General features: G+C 41.5%; 1 protein-coding gene across 1 annotated transcript in view; it reads right to left on the bottom strand.

Annotated features, from left to right (window-relative positions):
* setd9 (SET domain containing 9) overlaps positions 1–13,158 on the bottom strand; it is a 37,312-nt gene extending 24,154 nt beyond the window's left edge. The window contains exons 1-2 of the mRNA XM_067986205.1: positions 12,792–13,158; positions 2,324–2,691 (exon numbers count right to left, since the gene is read on the bottom strand). Of these exons, the coding sequence (XP_067842306.1) occupies positions 2,324–2,691; positions 12,792–12,877 (454 nt within the window). The 5' untranslated portion in view covers positions 12,878–13,158. The remainder of the gene's footprint in view (positions 1–2,323; positions 2,692–12,791) is intronic.
* Between the last annotated feature and the right edge of the window lie 3,160 nt (positions 13,159–16,318).

Genomic DNA, 16,318 nt, shown 5'->3' with positions numbered 1-16,318 from the left:
AGATGGTCTAACAATACAGTGAAAATTCCTGTCGGGCTTTGTCAATGGGAAAATCTATTTTTAAAGTGTCAACATTTATTTACAGTATCTGTTATGCCTTTAGGTGATACTGTGATTGCCATTTGTAAGATTAAAAAACCTGTCAAGTAACAATTGGTCCAAACTCAGCACTGCAACTGCATTTTTGGCCTTAAAGTCAGCATGTGTCTAAGCATACAGCTCTATGAAAAATACACTGGATGGCATTGCATAACGGAATATAGAGAAGACTCTCTTCATAGCAGCAGAAATGGAGACATGTGAAGCCTCCTGCCATCTAGAAATTAAGGAGTCAGTCGGCAACTGTAAGCCCTCCCTTAGGCTGCTGTTCAGATCCCAAACACGGAGCTATACTCGTATGCAGAAACCCAAAGCATCTCACCAGTCAATTCCACCTCATGCATCTGAAGCTCAAATGTGCACTGGAGATCAGCCTGCCCATGATTCAACAAGAATTATGACTCAAAATGTTCAGGTTTTCCGCCCCCTGACCCTCTGTGAGCATTCACCGGCACTGCCCAATTTCCATGCTACAGTTCTCCCCAATTGCCCCAAAGTAGTTTGGCATATTACAGCCTCCTCACATTCTAGCTATTCCACAATCACCCTCGTGGTTTTCCCCTCGACACCATTCAGACACCACCCCCCAACAAGTTTCTTCAGCCCTGCATCCACCATGGCCGACACCCACCTTTGACTATTCTCGGATGGCAACAGTCTCTTAAAAAGGAATGTTGGTGCTGGCAACCACTCAGCCTCCCCCTGCCAAACTGACAGACTTTCCAATGATTGACAACTCTCCTCCCCCCCCCCCACCCCAGTTCCAGACTTTCTCAGGTTGGTAACCCTCATCCTTCCCCCTTCCCCCACCCTCCCCACTAATCATTTTTGAAGTCCTTTTATAACCTCCCCCCAACCACTGACGGTCATTCTGGACCTGTCCCCTTGTTGAAGGACATTTGTCCCCCTCCCCTACTGATTATCTTTTTGGCTCTGAAACCCCCACCAAGAGGCAAGTTGGCAGGAAGAAGTGGGGAGAGGGTCAGAGGAGAGGAGGTATGAGCGGGGGTGGGAGAGGAGGCGAGGGGAAAGAGGAAGAGGGAAGGAACAAAGGTGAATGAGAGAAGAGGAGGGCAGTGGGTAGGACTGGAGAGGGAGGGTGGGAAGGGCAGGAGGAGATGGGTTGGGGAGGAGAGCAGGCAAGAGAGGAGGCAGATGGGCAAAGGGGGGGGGTCAGAGGGGATGTGGCAGGGAAGACTAAGTGGACAGAGATGAGGCAGGTACAGGGGAGGAAGAGAAGGAAGATGGAAGTATGAGCATTGAAATGCCATACTCTTCGCAACCACTGAAAGTGGTTTCACCAGACAGTATACAAACAGGAGTAGGCCATTCAGCCCTTTGAGCCTGTCCGCCATTCAATTAGATCATGGCTGATCTGTTTACAAACATACAAATTAAGAGCAGGAGTAGGCCTTTCAGCCCATCAAATGGCAGAGCAGACTTGAGAAGATCATGGCTGATCTGATTATGACCTCAACCCTACTTTCCCGTCTACCTACAATAACCTTTGACTCCCTTGTTAATCAGGAATCTATCTAACTCAGCCTTAAAAATATTCAATGACCCTGCCTCCACCGCTCTCTGGGGAAGGGAGTTCCACAGACTTACGACCCTCTGAGAGAAAAAATTTCTCCTCATCTCCATCCTAAATGGGAGACCCCTTATTTTTAAACTGTGGCCCCTAGTTCTAGACTCTCCCACAAGGGGAAACATCTTCTCAGCATCTACCCCTTCAAGTCCCCTCAGGATCTTATATGTTTCAATAAGATCACCACTCATTCTTCTAAACTCCAATGTATACAGGCCCAACTTTTCCACATAAGATAACCCCCTCATCCCAGGAATCAGTCGAGTGAACCTTCTCTAAACCACCTCTAAAGCAATTATGTCCTTTCTTAAATAAGAAGACCAAAACTGCACACAATATTCTGGATGTGATCTCACCAATGCCCTGTCCATCTACCCGCCTTGGTTCTGTAACCCTTAATACTCTTGCCTAAGAAAAATCTATCAATCTCAGTTTTGACATTTTCAATTGACCTAGCCTCAACAGATTTTTGGGGGAGAGAGTTCCAGATTTCAAGTATATGAAGCATTCTAATACTACTTTACTTTAGAGATCAAAGTAAACTGGTCACACCACCACGAACAGTAACAATCTTTCACATATAAAATGCAAGAAATGCAATGCAAGAAATAAAAGTTGTAAAAATGATTTCAGTACCAGGATACATGCAAACAACTGCTCCTTTGGACACCCTTCCTGTTGTAACAAACACTCCTCTTCCTGCAAAAGAAAGTGAACTAGTTGCTCGACTTATACTGAATCCAAGTGTTTCAAATATTGCCCTATCGGGGTTAAAATCCATTCGATTTCCTTTTGCTTCTTTCTCAGTTTCTTTAATTGACTGAAAATGAGTTAACGTATTCTTATATTTTGATTGAATACTTTCTGGCAGCAGATTAATAAACTCAGCTTGATTGCTCAAATCACTCAAGAACAAAGCTTGAAATAGCTTCAGTATTGACGTCTCAACCACTTGGTCAGAAATAACTTTATCCAAAGAATCTTCTGCAACAAATCGTAGCGTCCTGTAATAACAAGAGCAAAGGATTACGGTTAAAAGAGGTCACATGCTCTGGGAATGCCCTGCACCAATGTGCTTCTGGGAGGGAGTAATCAAATTCCTTCAAGACTGACTACAGGCTCAGAATCTCTCAATCCCTATCATATCTTACAGATACAAACTACAAATTAAGAATGGTGCTTCTGGGACTCCCTCCAGCTAGGACAAGTATAAAATATTCCTGGAAAAAGACCAGAACTGCATTTGCTAGCCTCCTGCCCTTGGATATATTCCAAAATATCAACCGAAGCATCACAAATGTCCTCCTTTAATTCCTTAAGGCTCCCTTTTACTGTCTTCTGCGATTTGTGTCTCCTACTCTTTATAAATACTTTCCTCACTTACCTTTTTTATGAATACTAGCTGACTTCCTGTGCGATTGTTCGTGGGTAGCCTGGGGACTGGAGCACAGTTGTGTTGTTTAGTTGTTAAGCTGGCCTGCCCCTTTAAGGTCACTGCTAAGGTACTCCTGTTCTCAATTCCCATTTGCAAATATTTTTTTCTGTCACAGATTAATCCAAACTCTAAATATCCCAGTCCTTATACCCCAACTCCCCACAAATCTATTCTCCCTACTTAGTACCCCATTACTTACTCTCTCTTGATACCACACACCAATTAGCAACTACCCCCAAAAATACTCAATACTTTCTTTACCAATAACCACAATCCCCACAACTCACTCCTTGATTACTTCCACATCCTTCCCAAATCCTTACAAACCAAATAACCTGCTCCCACAAACCACATCATTCTCACCTCCAGAAACAAACGCTACACCAAATCAACTTCCTTCTAAAAGACCACATACCATGGTGGCATAGTATCATATTCGGTACAGCACAGGAGGAGGCCATTCGGCCCATCGTGTGTGTGCCAGCTCTTTGAAAGAGCTATCCAATTAGTCCCATTCCCCTCCTCTTCCCCATAGCCCTGTAAATTTTTTCCCTTCAAGTATTTATTTAAATCTCTTTTGAAAGTTACTATTGAATCTGCTTCCACCACCCTTTCAGGCAGTGCAATCCAGATCATTACAACTCACTGCGTAAAAAAATGTTTCCTCATGTCACCTCTGGCTCTTTTGCCAATCACCTTAAATCTGTGTCCTCTGGTTATCGACCCGTCTGTCACTGGAAATAGTTTCTCCTTATTTACTCTTTTAAAACCGACAATGATTTTGAACACCTCTATCAAATCTCCTCTTAACCTTCTCTGTTCTAAGGAGAACAACCCCAGCTTCTCCAGTCTCTCCACACAACTGAAGTTCCTCATTCCTGGCACCATTCTAATAAATCTCTTCTGCACCCTCTCTAAGGCCTTGACATTCTTCCTAAAGTCTGGTGCCCAGAATTGAACACAATACTCCAGCTGAGGTCTAACCAGTGTTTTATAAAGGTTTTGCATAACTTCCTTGCTTTTATTTCTATGCCTTTATTAATAAAGCCCAGGATCCCATATGCTTTTTTAACAGCCTTCTCAACTTGTCCTGCCACCTTCAAAGATTTGTGTATGTGCAGCCCCAGGTCTCTCTGTTCCTGCACCCCCCTTTAAAATTGTACCATTTAGTTTATATTGCCTCTCCTCATTCTTCCTACCACATTGCATCACTTCACAGCGTTAAATTTCATCTGCCATGTGTCTGCCCATTTCACCAGTCTGTCCATGTCCTCCTGAAGTCTGTTACTATCCTCTACGTTGTTTACTACATTTCCGGGTTTCATGTCATCTGCAAACTTTGAAATTATACCCTCTATACCCAAATCTAGATTATTAATATACATTGAGCCATGGCTGCAAGACGGTCAGGGCTGGGAACTGAATATATCAGGTTATAAGGTCTACAGGAAGGATAGGGAAACTGGTAGACAGGGAGGAGTAGCCTTAGTGATTAAGGATGAAATTAATTCAATGATAAGAGAGGATATAATGAGAGGTAAGCAGGCAGTGGAGACTTTATGGGTAGAATTAGGAAATCAAAAAGGATTTAAGACTGTAGTGGGAGTTGTATATAGGTCCCCTGGTAGCAGCTGTGAAGTGGCAGAATATATAATGCAGAGATTAGACAAGCATGTAGCAAAGGCAGAGTGGTTTTAATGGGGGATTTTAACTTTCATACAGATTGGAATAAGCAGACGAGCTCATGTCAGAAAGGTAATGAATTTCTTGAGTGTGTTCAGGACAGCTTTATGCAACAATATGTCCTCGAACCAACAAGGGGGAAGGTCATATTAGATTTAATAATGCATAATGAGCCAGATTTAGTTAACAGCATGAACATTTATCTAATAGCAATCATAATATGTTCTACGTTATGTTTGAAAGGGAGAAACCCGTAACAGCTACTCAGATTCTAAATTCAGACAAGGCCGACTTCAACGAGATGGGACAGAGACTGTCCATGGTAAACTGGGCAAATCTGTTAATGGGTAAAACAACAGACGACCTGTGGGAAGTGTTCAAAAAAGAATTTAACGTGATACAGAACCAGTTTAAATCCATAAGGGGCAAGAGCTCTACTTGCCAAAAAAAAACCCACGAACAACAAAAGAGGTAAGGGACAACATAAAACTAAAAGAAAAAGCATATAAAAATGCAAAAAAATAGCACAGATCCTGCCGACTGGGAGAGATACAAAAAACATCAAAGGGCGTCAAATCAGATAGTAAGAACTACAAAAAGGGAGTATGAAAAGAAACTTGCAAGGGATATCAAAATCAGCACAAAAAGTTTTACAATTATATTAGGAAAAAGAGGGTGGTCAAGAGCAACGTAGGCCCCTTAAAAAGTGATAATGGTGATATTGTAAATGAAAATAAGGAAATGACGGACATGTTAAATAATTTATTTGCTTCAGTATTAACAGTAAAGGAAGAGGATAGCTTGCCGGACACCCCAATGAATCTAATTTTGAATCGGGATGGGGACTCACCATAATTAATGTAAGCACATTAACAGTAATGAAGAAAATAATGGCACTAAAGAGTGACAAATCCCCAGGACCAGATGGTTTCCATCCCAGGATATTAAAGGAAGTAGGTGAGAACATTGCAGATGCCCTAACTATAATCTTCCAAAGTTCTCTCAATTCAGGAACCGTCCCTTTAGATTTGAAAATTGCACGTCACTCCGCTATTTAAGAAAAGTGAGAGGGGGAAACCAGGGAATTATAGACCAATTAGCCTAATATCTGTTGTCGGGAAATTACTAGAGTCTATAATTAAGGACAGAGTGACTGAACACGTTGAAAATTTTCGGCTGATCAGAGAGAGCCAACGTGGATTTGTAAAGAGTAGGTCATGCCTGACAAGCCTGATTGCATTTTTTGAAGAAGTGACTGAAGTAGTGGACAGGGGAATGTCTATGGATGTTGTTTATATGGACTTCCAGAAGTCATTCAATAAAATCCCTCATAAGAGACTGTTAGCGAAAGTCGAAGCTCATGGAATTGTGGGCAAATTATTGACCTGGTTAGGAAATTGGCTGAGCGGCAGGAGACAGAGAGTAGGGATAATGGGCAGGTACTCAAATTGGCAGGATGTGACTCGTGGTGTCCCACGGGGATCTGTGCTGGGGCCTCAACTATTCACTGTGTTTATTAACGATATTTATTAACGATTTAGATGACGGGATAGAGAGCCACATATTCAAGTTTGTGTGTTGACACAAAGATAAGCAGCATTGTAAGCAGTGTAGATGGAAGCATAAAATTACAGACACATGTTAATAGATTAAGCGAATGGGCAAAACTGTGGCAAATGGATTTCAATGTAGGCAAATGTGAGGCTATCCACTTTGGACCTAAAAGGGATAGATCAGAGTACTTTCTAAATGGTGAAAAGTTCAAGACAGTAGAGGTCCAAAGAGACTTAGGGGTCCATGTAGATAGACCATTAAAATGTCATGGACAGATACAGAAAATAATCAAAAAGGCTAATGGAATGTTGGCCTTTATATCTAGAGGACTAGAATACAAGGGGGTAGACGTTATGCTGCAGCTATACAAAGCTCTGGTTAGACCACACCTGGAGCACTGTGTTCAGTTCTGGGCACCGCACCTTAGGAAGGATATATTCGCCTTGGAAAGAGTGCAGCGTAGATTTACTAGACTCCAAGGGTTAAACTACGAGAAGAGATTACACAAACTAGGGTTGTATTCCCTGGAATTTAGAAGAATAAGGGGTGATTTGATCAAAGTTTTCAAGATATTAAGGGGAACTGATAGGGTAGATAGAGAGAAACTATTTCCGCTGGTTGGGAGTCCAGGATTAGGGGACATAGCCTAAAAATTAGGGGTGAAGTTAGGAAACACATATATACGCACGGGGTGTTAGAAGTTCAGAAATCTCTTCTGCAAACAGCAGTTGATGTTAGCTCAATTGTTAATTTTGAATCTGAGATTGATAGATTTTTGTTAACCAAAGGTATTAAGGGATATGGGGCTAAGGCGGGTATATGGAGATAGGTCACAGATCAGCCTCAATCAGATCTCAATGAATGGCAGAACAGATTCGAGGGGCTAAATGGCCTACTCCAATTCCTATGTTCCTAAAAAGAGCAGTGATCCTAATACTGACCCCTGGGGAACACCACTGTATACTTCCCCCCAGTCTGAAAAACAACCATTCACCACTACTCTCTGCTTTCTGTTCCTTAGTCAATTTTGTATCCACGCTGCCACTGTCCCTTTAATCCCATGGGCTTTAATTTTGCTAACAAGTTTATTATGTGATACTTTATCAAATGCCTTTTGAAACTTCATATACACATCAACTGTACTACCCTCATTAACCCTCTCCATCACTTCATCAAAGAACTCAATCAAGTTAGTCAAACACGATTTTCCTTTGACAAGTCTGTGCTGACTTTCATTTATTAGTCCATACTTTTCCAAGTGCCAAGTAATTTTGTGCCGATTATTGTCTCACTTATCTATGGGAAATGCTACTGTAGATTTATTTTATATCACATACCCAGAGATATACTAGTATAAACAAGATAAAAGAGTATAAAGGTATAGAGCCTGTGCAGTTATACAAGTGTGAAGGAGTCACTTTAGGTATCTACTACTATGAGGTAAAGGAGCCACTTTGAGTACAGAATTGAATTAGAATTTATACATTTTGCCAAGTTCAAAATAAGAATGCTGCAGAAACCCTGGCTGCTTCTTCTCCTTTAATGATATACACCAAATAGGCTGTTGTGGTTGGCGTAAAATGAGACAAAGCCCACAATTTCAAATCTGCAACCAAAGGCTGCACTGATAAGCAGCTTGCCAATTTTATTCCAATGAGGCCTGACCATGAAAATGGTTCAGGCTTCTAGCTGATGACACTGGGAGTGCATAGAGGACACCCCGTGCACCAGAGTCAAAATTTTGCTCTTTGTATCATTTGGATGATCCATCTCGGCCTCCTCCCAAGGTCCCCACCATCACAGAAGCCAGTCTTCAGCCAATTCGATTCACTCCACGTGATATCAAGAAACAGCTGAGTGCACTGGATACGGAAAAGGCCTTGACAACATCGCAGCTGTAGTAATGAAGATTTGTGCTCCAGAACTAGCCGCGGCGCGCCTCTAGCCAAGCTGATCCAGTACAGCTACAACACTGGCATCTACCCGACAATGTGGAAAATTGCCCAGGTATGTCCTGTCCACAAAAAGCAGGACAAATCCAATCCGGCCAATTACCGCCCCATCAGTCTACTCTCAATCATCAGCAAAGTGATGGAAGGTGTCGTTGACAGTGCTATCAAGCGGCACTTACTCACCAATAACCTGCTCACCAATGCTCAGTTTGGGTCAGCCAGGACCACTCGGCTCCAGACCTCATTACAGCCTTGGTCCAAACATGGACAAAAGAGCTAAATTCCAGAGATGAGGTGAGAGTGACTGCCCTTGACAGCAAGGCAGCATTTGACCAAGTGTGGCATCAAGTAAGTGAGCACTTTGGTGACAGTGACCATAATTCAGTGAGATTTAAGGTGGTCATGGAAAAGGACAGGGAGGGGCCGGAAATAAAGGTTCTAAATTGGGGGAAGGCCGATTTTAATAGGATAAGGCAGGATCTGGCCAAAATGGACTGGGATCAGCTGCTTGTAGGAAAATCCGCATCGGAGCAATGGGAGTCTTTCAGAAGGGAGATTGAGACCATACAATGGCAACATGTTCCCGTAAAGGTCAAGGGTGGTTCCAAGAACTCCAGGGAACCTTGGATGTCAGGGGATATACGAGAATGGATTAGGAAAAAAAGGAGGGCTTTTGGCAGATACAAAAGGCTAAGGACGGAGGAAGCCCTAGAGGAGTACAAAAAGTGCAGGGGGATACTTAAAAAGGAAATTAGGAGATCAAGGAGGGGCCATGAAAAAACACTGGCGAGCAAAATAAAGGAAAATCCTAAGATGTTTTATAAGTATATTAAGGGTAAGAGGATAACTAGGGAAAAAATAGGGCCCATTAGGGACAAAAATGGCAATCTGTGTGTGGAGCCGGAAGATGTAGGAGGGGTTCTAAATGAATTTTTTGCATCTGTTTTCACGATGGAGAAGGACGACGTCGACATAGAAATACGACAGGGGGACTGTGATATACTCGAACATATTAACATCGAGCGGGAGGAGGTATTGGCGGTTTTAGCAGGCCTAAAAATGTATAAATCCCCAGGCCCGGACGAAATGTATCCCAGGCTACTGTGTGAGGCAAAGGAGGAGATTGCAGGGGCTCTAACACATATATTCAGAACCTCTCTGGCCACAGGGGATGTGCCAGAGGACTGGAGAACCGCTAATGTAGTACCATTATTCAAGAAGGGGAGTAGGGAGAAACCGGGGAACTACAGGCCAGTGAGCCTAACATCAGTGGTAGGAAAATTATTGGAAAAAATTCTGAAGAACAAAATTAGTCTCCACTTGGAGAAGCAAGGATTAATCAGGGATAGTCAACATGGCTTTGTCAAGGGAAGATCATGTCTGACTGATTTGATTGAATTTTTTGAGGGGGTGACTAGGCGCGTGGATGAGGGTAACGCAGTGGATGTGGTATACATGGATTTCAGTAAGGCCTTCGATAAAGTCCCGCACAGGAGACTGGTCAAGAAGGTACGAGCCCATGGAGTCCAGGGTGCCTTGGCACTTTGGATACAAAACTGGCTTAGTGGCAGAAGGCAGAGGGTGATGGTCGAAGGTTGTTTTTGTGACTGGAAGCCTGTGGCCAGTGGGGTACCACAGGGATCTGTGCTGGGGCCCTTGCTGTTTGTGGTCTACATTAACGACTTGGATATGAATGTAAAAGGTATGATCAGTAAGTTCGCTGATGATACAAAAATTGGTAGGGTGGTAAATAGCGAGGAGGATAGCCTCAGTCTGCAGGACGATATAGATGGGTTGGTCAGATGGGCGGAACAGTGGCAAATGGAATTTAACCCGGAAAAGTGCGAGGTGATGCACTTTGGAGGGACTAACAAGGCAAGGGACTATACAATGAATGGGAAGACCCTAGGCAAGACAGAGGGTCAGAGGGATCTTGGTGTGCAAGTTCACAGATCCCTGAAGGCGGCGGAACAGGTAGATAAGGTGGTAAAGAAGGCATATGGGATACTTGCCTTTATTAGCCGAGGCATAGAATATAAGAGCAAGGAGGTTATGATGGAGCTGTATAAAACACTGGTTAGGCCACAGCTGGAGTACTGTGTGCAGTTCTGGTCGCCGCACTACAGGAAGGATGTGATCACTTTGGAGAGGGTGCAGAGGAGATTCACCAGGATGTTACCAGGGCTGGAGCGCTTCAGCTATGAAGAGAGACTGGGAAGATTGGGTTTGTTTTCCTTGGAGCAGAGGAGGCTGAGGGGGGACATGATTGAGGTGTACAAAATTATGAGGGGCATAGATAGGATGGATACTAAGGAGCTTTTTCCCTTCGCTGTGGGTTCTATAACAAGGGGGCATAGATTCAAGGTAAAAGGCGGGAGGTTTAGAGGGGATTTGAGAAAGAACTTTTTCACCCAGAGGGTGGTTGGAGTCTGCAACTCACTGCCTGAGAGGGTTGTGGAGGCAGGAACCCTCACAACATTCAAGAAGCATTTGGATGATCACTTGAAATGCCATAGCATACAAGGCTACGGACCAAATGCTGGAATATGGGATTAGATTAGACTGGGCTTGATGGCCGGCGCGGACACGATGGGCCGAAGGGCCTCTATCCGTGCTGTATAACTCTATGACTCTATGACTCTAAGGAGCCTTAGTAAAATTGAAGTCAATGGGAATTAGGGGGAAAACTCTCCAGTGGCTGGAGTCATACCTAGCACAAAGGAAGATGGTAGTGGTTGTTGGAGGCCAATCAATCTCAGCCCCAGGATATTGCTGCAGGAGTTCCTCAGGGCAGTCTCCTAGGTCCAACCACTTCAGCTGCTTCATCAATGACCTTCCCTCCATCATAATGTCAGAAATGGGGATGTTCGCTGATGATTGCAAAGTGCTCAGTTCCATTCGCAACCCCTCAGATAATGAAGCAGTCCGTGCCCACATGCAGCAAGACCTGGACAATATCCAGGCTTGGGATGATAAGTAGCAAGTAACATTTGTGCTAGACAATACCAGGCAATGACCATCTCCAACAAGAGGGAGTCTAATCACCTCCCCTTGACATTCAACGGCATTACCATTGCCAAATCTCCCACCATCAACATCCTGGGGGTTCACCACTGACCAGAAACCTAAATTGACCAGCCACATAAATACTGTGGCTGCAAGAGCAGGTCACAGGCTGGGTATTCTGCAGCGAGTGACTCACCTCTTGACTCCCCAAAGCCTTTCCACCATCTACAAGGCACAAGTCAGGAGTGTAATGGAATACTCCCCACTTGCCTGGATGAGTACAGCTCCAACAACACTCAAGAAGCTCGACACCATAAAGGACAAAGCAGCTCGCTTGATTGGCACCCCATCCACCACCTTAAACATTTATTCCCTCTACCGGCGCACTGTGGCTGCAGAGTGTACCATCTACAAGATGCACTGCAGCAACTCGCCAAGGCTTCTTCGACAGCACCTCCCAAACCCAGGACCTCCACCATCTAGGACAAGGGCAGCAGGGACATGGAACACCACCACCTGCACGTTCCCCTCCAAGTCATACACCATCCTGACTTGGAAATAGATCACATTCCTTCATCGTCAATGGGTCAAAATCCTGGAACTGCCTAACAGAACTGTAGAAAAACCCTCACCCCACGGACTGCAGTGGTTCAAGAAGGCGGCTCGCCATCACCTTCTCAAGGGCAATTAGGAATGGGCAATAAATGCTGGCCTTGCCAACAAAGCCCACATTTGCTGTATTTATTGTACTGTGTGATATTTGCTGCATTTAACATACTGTTTGATATGTTGCCATATTAATATTTTGCTCAATGTATTATATGGTGTGATATTATGCTATATTTATTTGGCTGCATTTATTATTTTGCTTTCTTTATTATATGGTTAAATATTTCTCTATATTTACTATACTGGTTGATATTTTACTATATTTAATATTTAGCTGTATTTAACATATGGTTTGCAATTGTGCTGTATTTATTATTTGACTATTTGTTATTCTGATTTATTTGATATTTTGTCATAGTTACTACACAGTTTGATAGTTTACTGCATTTAATACTCTGTTATATGGTTTAAAATTTTGCTGTATTTATTATATGGTTTGATATGTCGCTCTTAAATTATTCAATATTTAGCATTATATGGTTTGATATGTTGCTGTATTAAATTCAATATTTTGCTGTATTTATTATTTTGCTGTAATATACATTGTAATAGTTTACTGTTTAATATTTTGCTTTTATTGCAGTTTAATATTTTGCTATATTTATTATTTTTCGCGATTATACAATATAATATTTTGTTGTATTATTTTGTAATTTTTAAATATATTTAGTATTTGGCTGGATTTAATATTTTGTATTTTAATACAAAGGTTAACGTTTTTCTGTTTGTGATATTTTTCGGAATTTGTTGGAGATTTTTCGATATTTATTTATTGATCACACGGTTTGATATTTGGTGTTTGTACCTCTGGTTTTTCCACATGTTCAGTGCGATCCAGGGCACGAATCTGTGTTTATAGGAATTCCACCGGCACAGAAGCCTTTTCAGCATCGCCGCGTCCGACAGCCCCAAACCCCCGGCCCGAGGAACGAGGCCTCAGCTGAGCTCCGGGCCCCGCTCTCTCCGGGGGAAGGCCCCCAGGTCCGGGCCCCGCTCTCTCCGGGGGAAGGCCCCCAGGTCCGGGCCCCGCTCTCTCCGGGGGAAGGCCCCCAGGTCCGGGCCCCGCTCTCTCCGGGGGAAGGCCCCCAGGTCCGGGCCCCTCTTTGACTGGAGCCCCTGTGACAGATGAAGCGGCGGCTTCGAGTGACGGGGAATGGAAGGCGTCGGTGTGAACGTCAGGAAACGTCGCTGTGAGTGTATTAGTGTGAATGTCAGTAAATGTTGGTGAGTATTAGTGTGAATGTCAGTAAATATTGGTGAGTATTAGTGTGAATGTCAGTAAATGTTGGTGAGTATTAGTGTGAATGTCAGTAAATATTGGTGTGAGTGTATTAGTGTGAATGTCAGTAAATGTTGGTGAGTATTAGTGTGAATGTCAGTAAATATTGGTGTGAGTGTATTAGTGTGAATGTCAGTAAATATTGGTGTGAGTGTATTAGTGTGAATGTCAGTAAATGTTGGTGTGAGTATTAGTGTGAATGTCAGTAAATATTGGTGAGAGTGTATTAGTGTGAATGTCAGTAAATATTGGTGTGAGTGTATTAGTGTGAATGTCAGTAAATGTTGGTGAGTATTAGTGTGAATGTCAGTAAATATTGGTGTGAGTGTATTAGTGTGAATGTCAGTAAATATTGGTGAGAGTGTATTAGTGTGAATGTCAGTAAATATTGGTGAGAGTGTATTAGTGTGAATGTCAGTAAATATTGGTGAGTATTAGTGTGAATGTCAGTAAATATTGGTGTGAGTGTATTAGTGTGAATGTCAGTAAATATTGGTGAGAGTATTAGTGTGAATGTCAGTAAATATTGGTGTGAGTATTAGTGTGAATGTCAGTAAATATTGGTGTGAGTATTAGTGTGAATGTCAGTAAATATTGGTGTGAGTATTAGTGTGAATGTCAGTAAATATTGGTGTGAGTGTATTAGTGTGAATGTCAGTAAATATTGGTGTGAGTATTAGTGTGAATGTCAGTAAATATTGGTGAGAGTATTAGTGTGAATGTCAGTAAATATTGGTGTGAGTGTATTAGTGTGAATGTCAGTAAATATTGGTGTGAGTGTATTAGTGTGAATGTCAGTAAATGTTGGTGTGAGTATTAGTGTGAATGTCAGTAAATATTGGTGAGTATTAGTGTGAATGTCAGTAAATATTGGTGAGAGTATTAGTGTGAATGTCAGTAAATATTGGTGTGAGTGTATTAGTGTGAATGTCAGTAAATATTGGTGTGAGTATTAGTGTGAATGTCAGTAAATATTGGTGTGAGTATTAGTGTGAATGTCAGTAAATATTGGTGTGAGTGTATTAGTGTGAATGTCAGTAAATATTGGTGTGAGTATTAGTGTGAATGTCAGTAAATATTGGTGAGAGTATTAGTGTGAATGTCAGTAAATATTGGTGTGAGTGTATTAGTGTGAATGTCAGTAAATATTGGTGTGAGTGTATTAGTGTGAATGTCAGTAAATGTTGGTGTGAGTATTAGTGTGAATGTCAGTAAATATTGGTGAGAGTATTAGTGTGAATGTCAGTAAATGTTGGTGAGTATTAGTGTGAATGTCAGTAAATATTGGTGAGTATTAGTGTGAATGTCAGTAAATATTGGTGAGTATTAGTGTGAATGTCAGTAAATATTGGTGAGAGTGTATTAGTGTGAATGTCAGTAAATGTTGGTGTGTGTATTAGTGTGAATGTCAGTAAATATTGGTGTGAGTGTATTAGTGTGAATGTCAGTAAATATTGGTGTGTGTATTAGTGTGAATGTCAGTAAATATTGGTGTGAGTGTATTAGTGTGAATGTCAGTAAATGTTGGTGTGAGTATTAGTGTGAATGTCAGTAAATATTGGTGTGAGTGTATTAGTGTGAATGTCAGTAAATGTTGGTGTGAGTATTAGTGTGAATGTCAGTAAATGTTGGTGAGTATTAGTGTGAATGTCAGTAAATATTGGTGAGTATTAGTGTGAATGTCAGTAAATATTGGTGAGAGTGTATTAGCGTGAATGTCAGTAAATGTTGGTGCGTGTATTAGTGTGAATGTCAGTAAATATTGGTGTGTGCATTAGTGTGAATGTCAGTAAATATTGGTGTGAGTATTAGTGTGAATGTCAGTAAATATTGGTGTGTGTATTAGTGTGAATGTCAGTAAATATTGGTGTGCGTGTATTAGTGTGAATGTCAGTAAATGTTGGTGTGAGTATTAGTGTGAATGTCAGTAAATGTTGGTGAGTATTAGTGTGAATGTCAGTAAATATTGGTGAGTATTAGTGTGAATGTCAGTAAATATTGGTGTGAGTATTAGTGTGAATGTCAGTAAATATTGGTGTGTGTATTAGTGTGAATGTCAGTAAATATTGGTGAGTATTAGTGTGAATGTCAGTAAATATTGGTGTGAGTGTATTAGTGTGAATGTCAGTAAATGTTGGTGTGAGTATTAGTGTGAATGTCGGTAAATATTGGTGAGAGTATTAGTGTGAATGTCAGTAAATATTGGTGTGAGTGTATTAGTGTGAATGTCAGTAAATATTGGTGTGAGTATTAGTGTGAATGTCAGTAAATATTGGTGTGAGTATTAGTGTGAATGTCAGTAAATATTGGTGTGAGTATTAGTGTGAATGTCAGTAAATATTGGTGAGTATTAGTGTGAATGTCAGTAAATATTGGTGTGAGTGTATTAGTGTGAATGTCAGTAAATATTGGTGTGAGTGTATTAGTGTGAATGTCAGTAAATGTTGGTGTGAGTATTAGTGTGAATGTCAGTAAATATTGGTGAGAGTATTAGTGTGAATGTCAGTAAATGTTGGTGAGTATTAGTGTGAATGTCAGTAAATATTGGTGAGTATTAGTGTGAATGTCAGTAAATATTGGTGAGTATTAGTGTGAATGTCAGTAAATATTGGTGAGAGTGTATTAGTGTGAATGTCAGTAAATGTTGGTGTGTGTATTAGTGTGAATGTCAGTAAATATTGGTGTGAGTGTATTAGTGTGAATGTCAGTAAATATTGGTGTGTGTATTAGTGTGAATGTCAGTAAATATTGGTGTGAGTGTATTAGTGTGAATGTCAGTAAATGTTGGTGTGAGTGTATTAGTGTGAATGTCAGTAAATATTGGTGTGAGTGTATTAGTGTGAATGTCAGTAAATGTTGGTGTGAGTATTAGTGTGAATGTCAGTAAATGTTGGTGAGTATTAGTGTGAATGTCAGTAAATATTGGTGAGTATTAGTGTGAATGTCAGTAAATATTGGTGAGTATTAGTGTGAATGTCAGTAAATATTGGTGAGAGTGTATTAGCGTGAATGTCAGTAAATGTTGGTGCGTGTATTAGTGTGAATGTCAGTAA

The sequence above is a fragment of the Heptranchias perlo genome, chromosome 1 (assembly GCF_035084215.1).
Source record: "Heptranchias perlo isolate sHepPer1 chromosome 1, sHepPer1.hap1, whole genome shotgun sequence".
Classification (NCBI taxonomy): Eukaryota; Metazoa; Chordata; class Chondrichthyes; order Hexanchiformes; family Hexanchidae; genus Heptranchias; species Heptranchias perlo.
The sequence above is the reverse complement of the archived record's forward strand: the minus strand, read 5'-3'. Positions and strand labels throughout refer to the sequence as shown.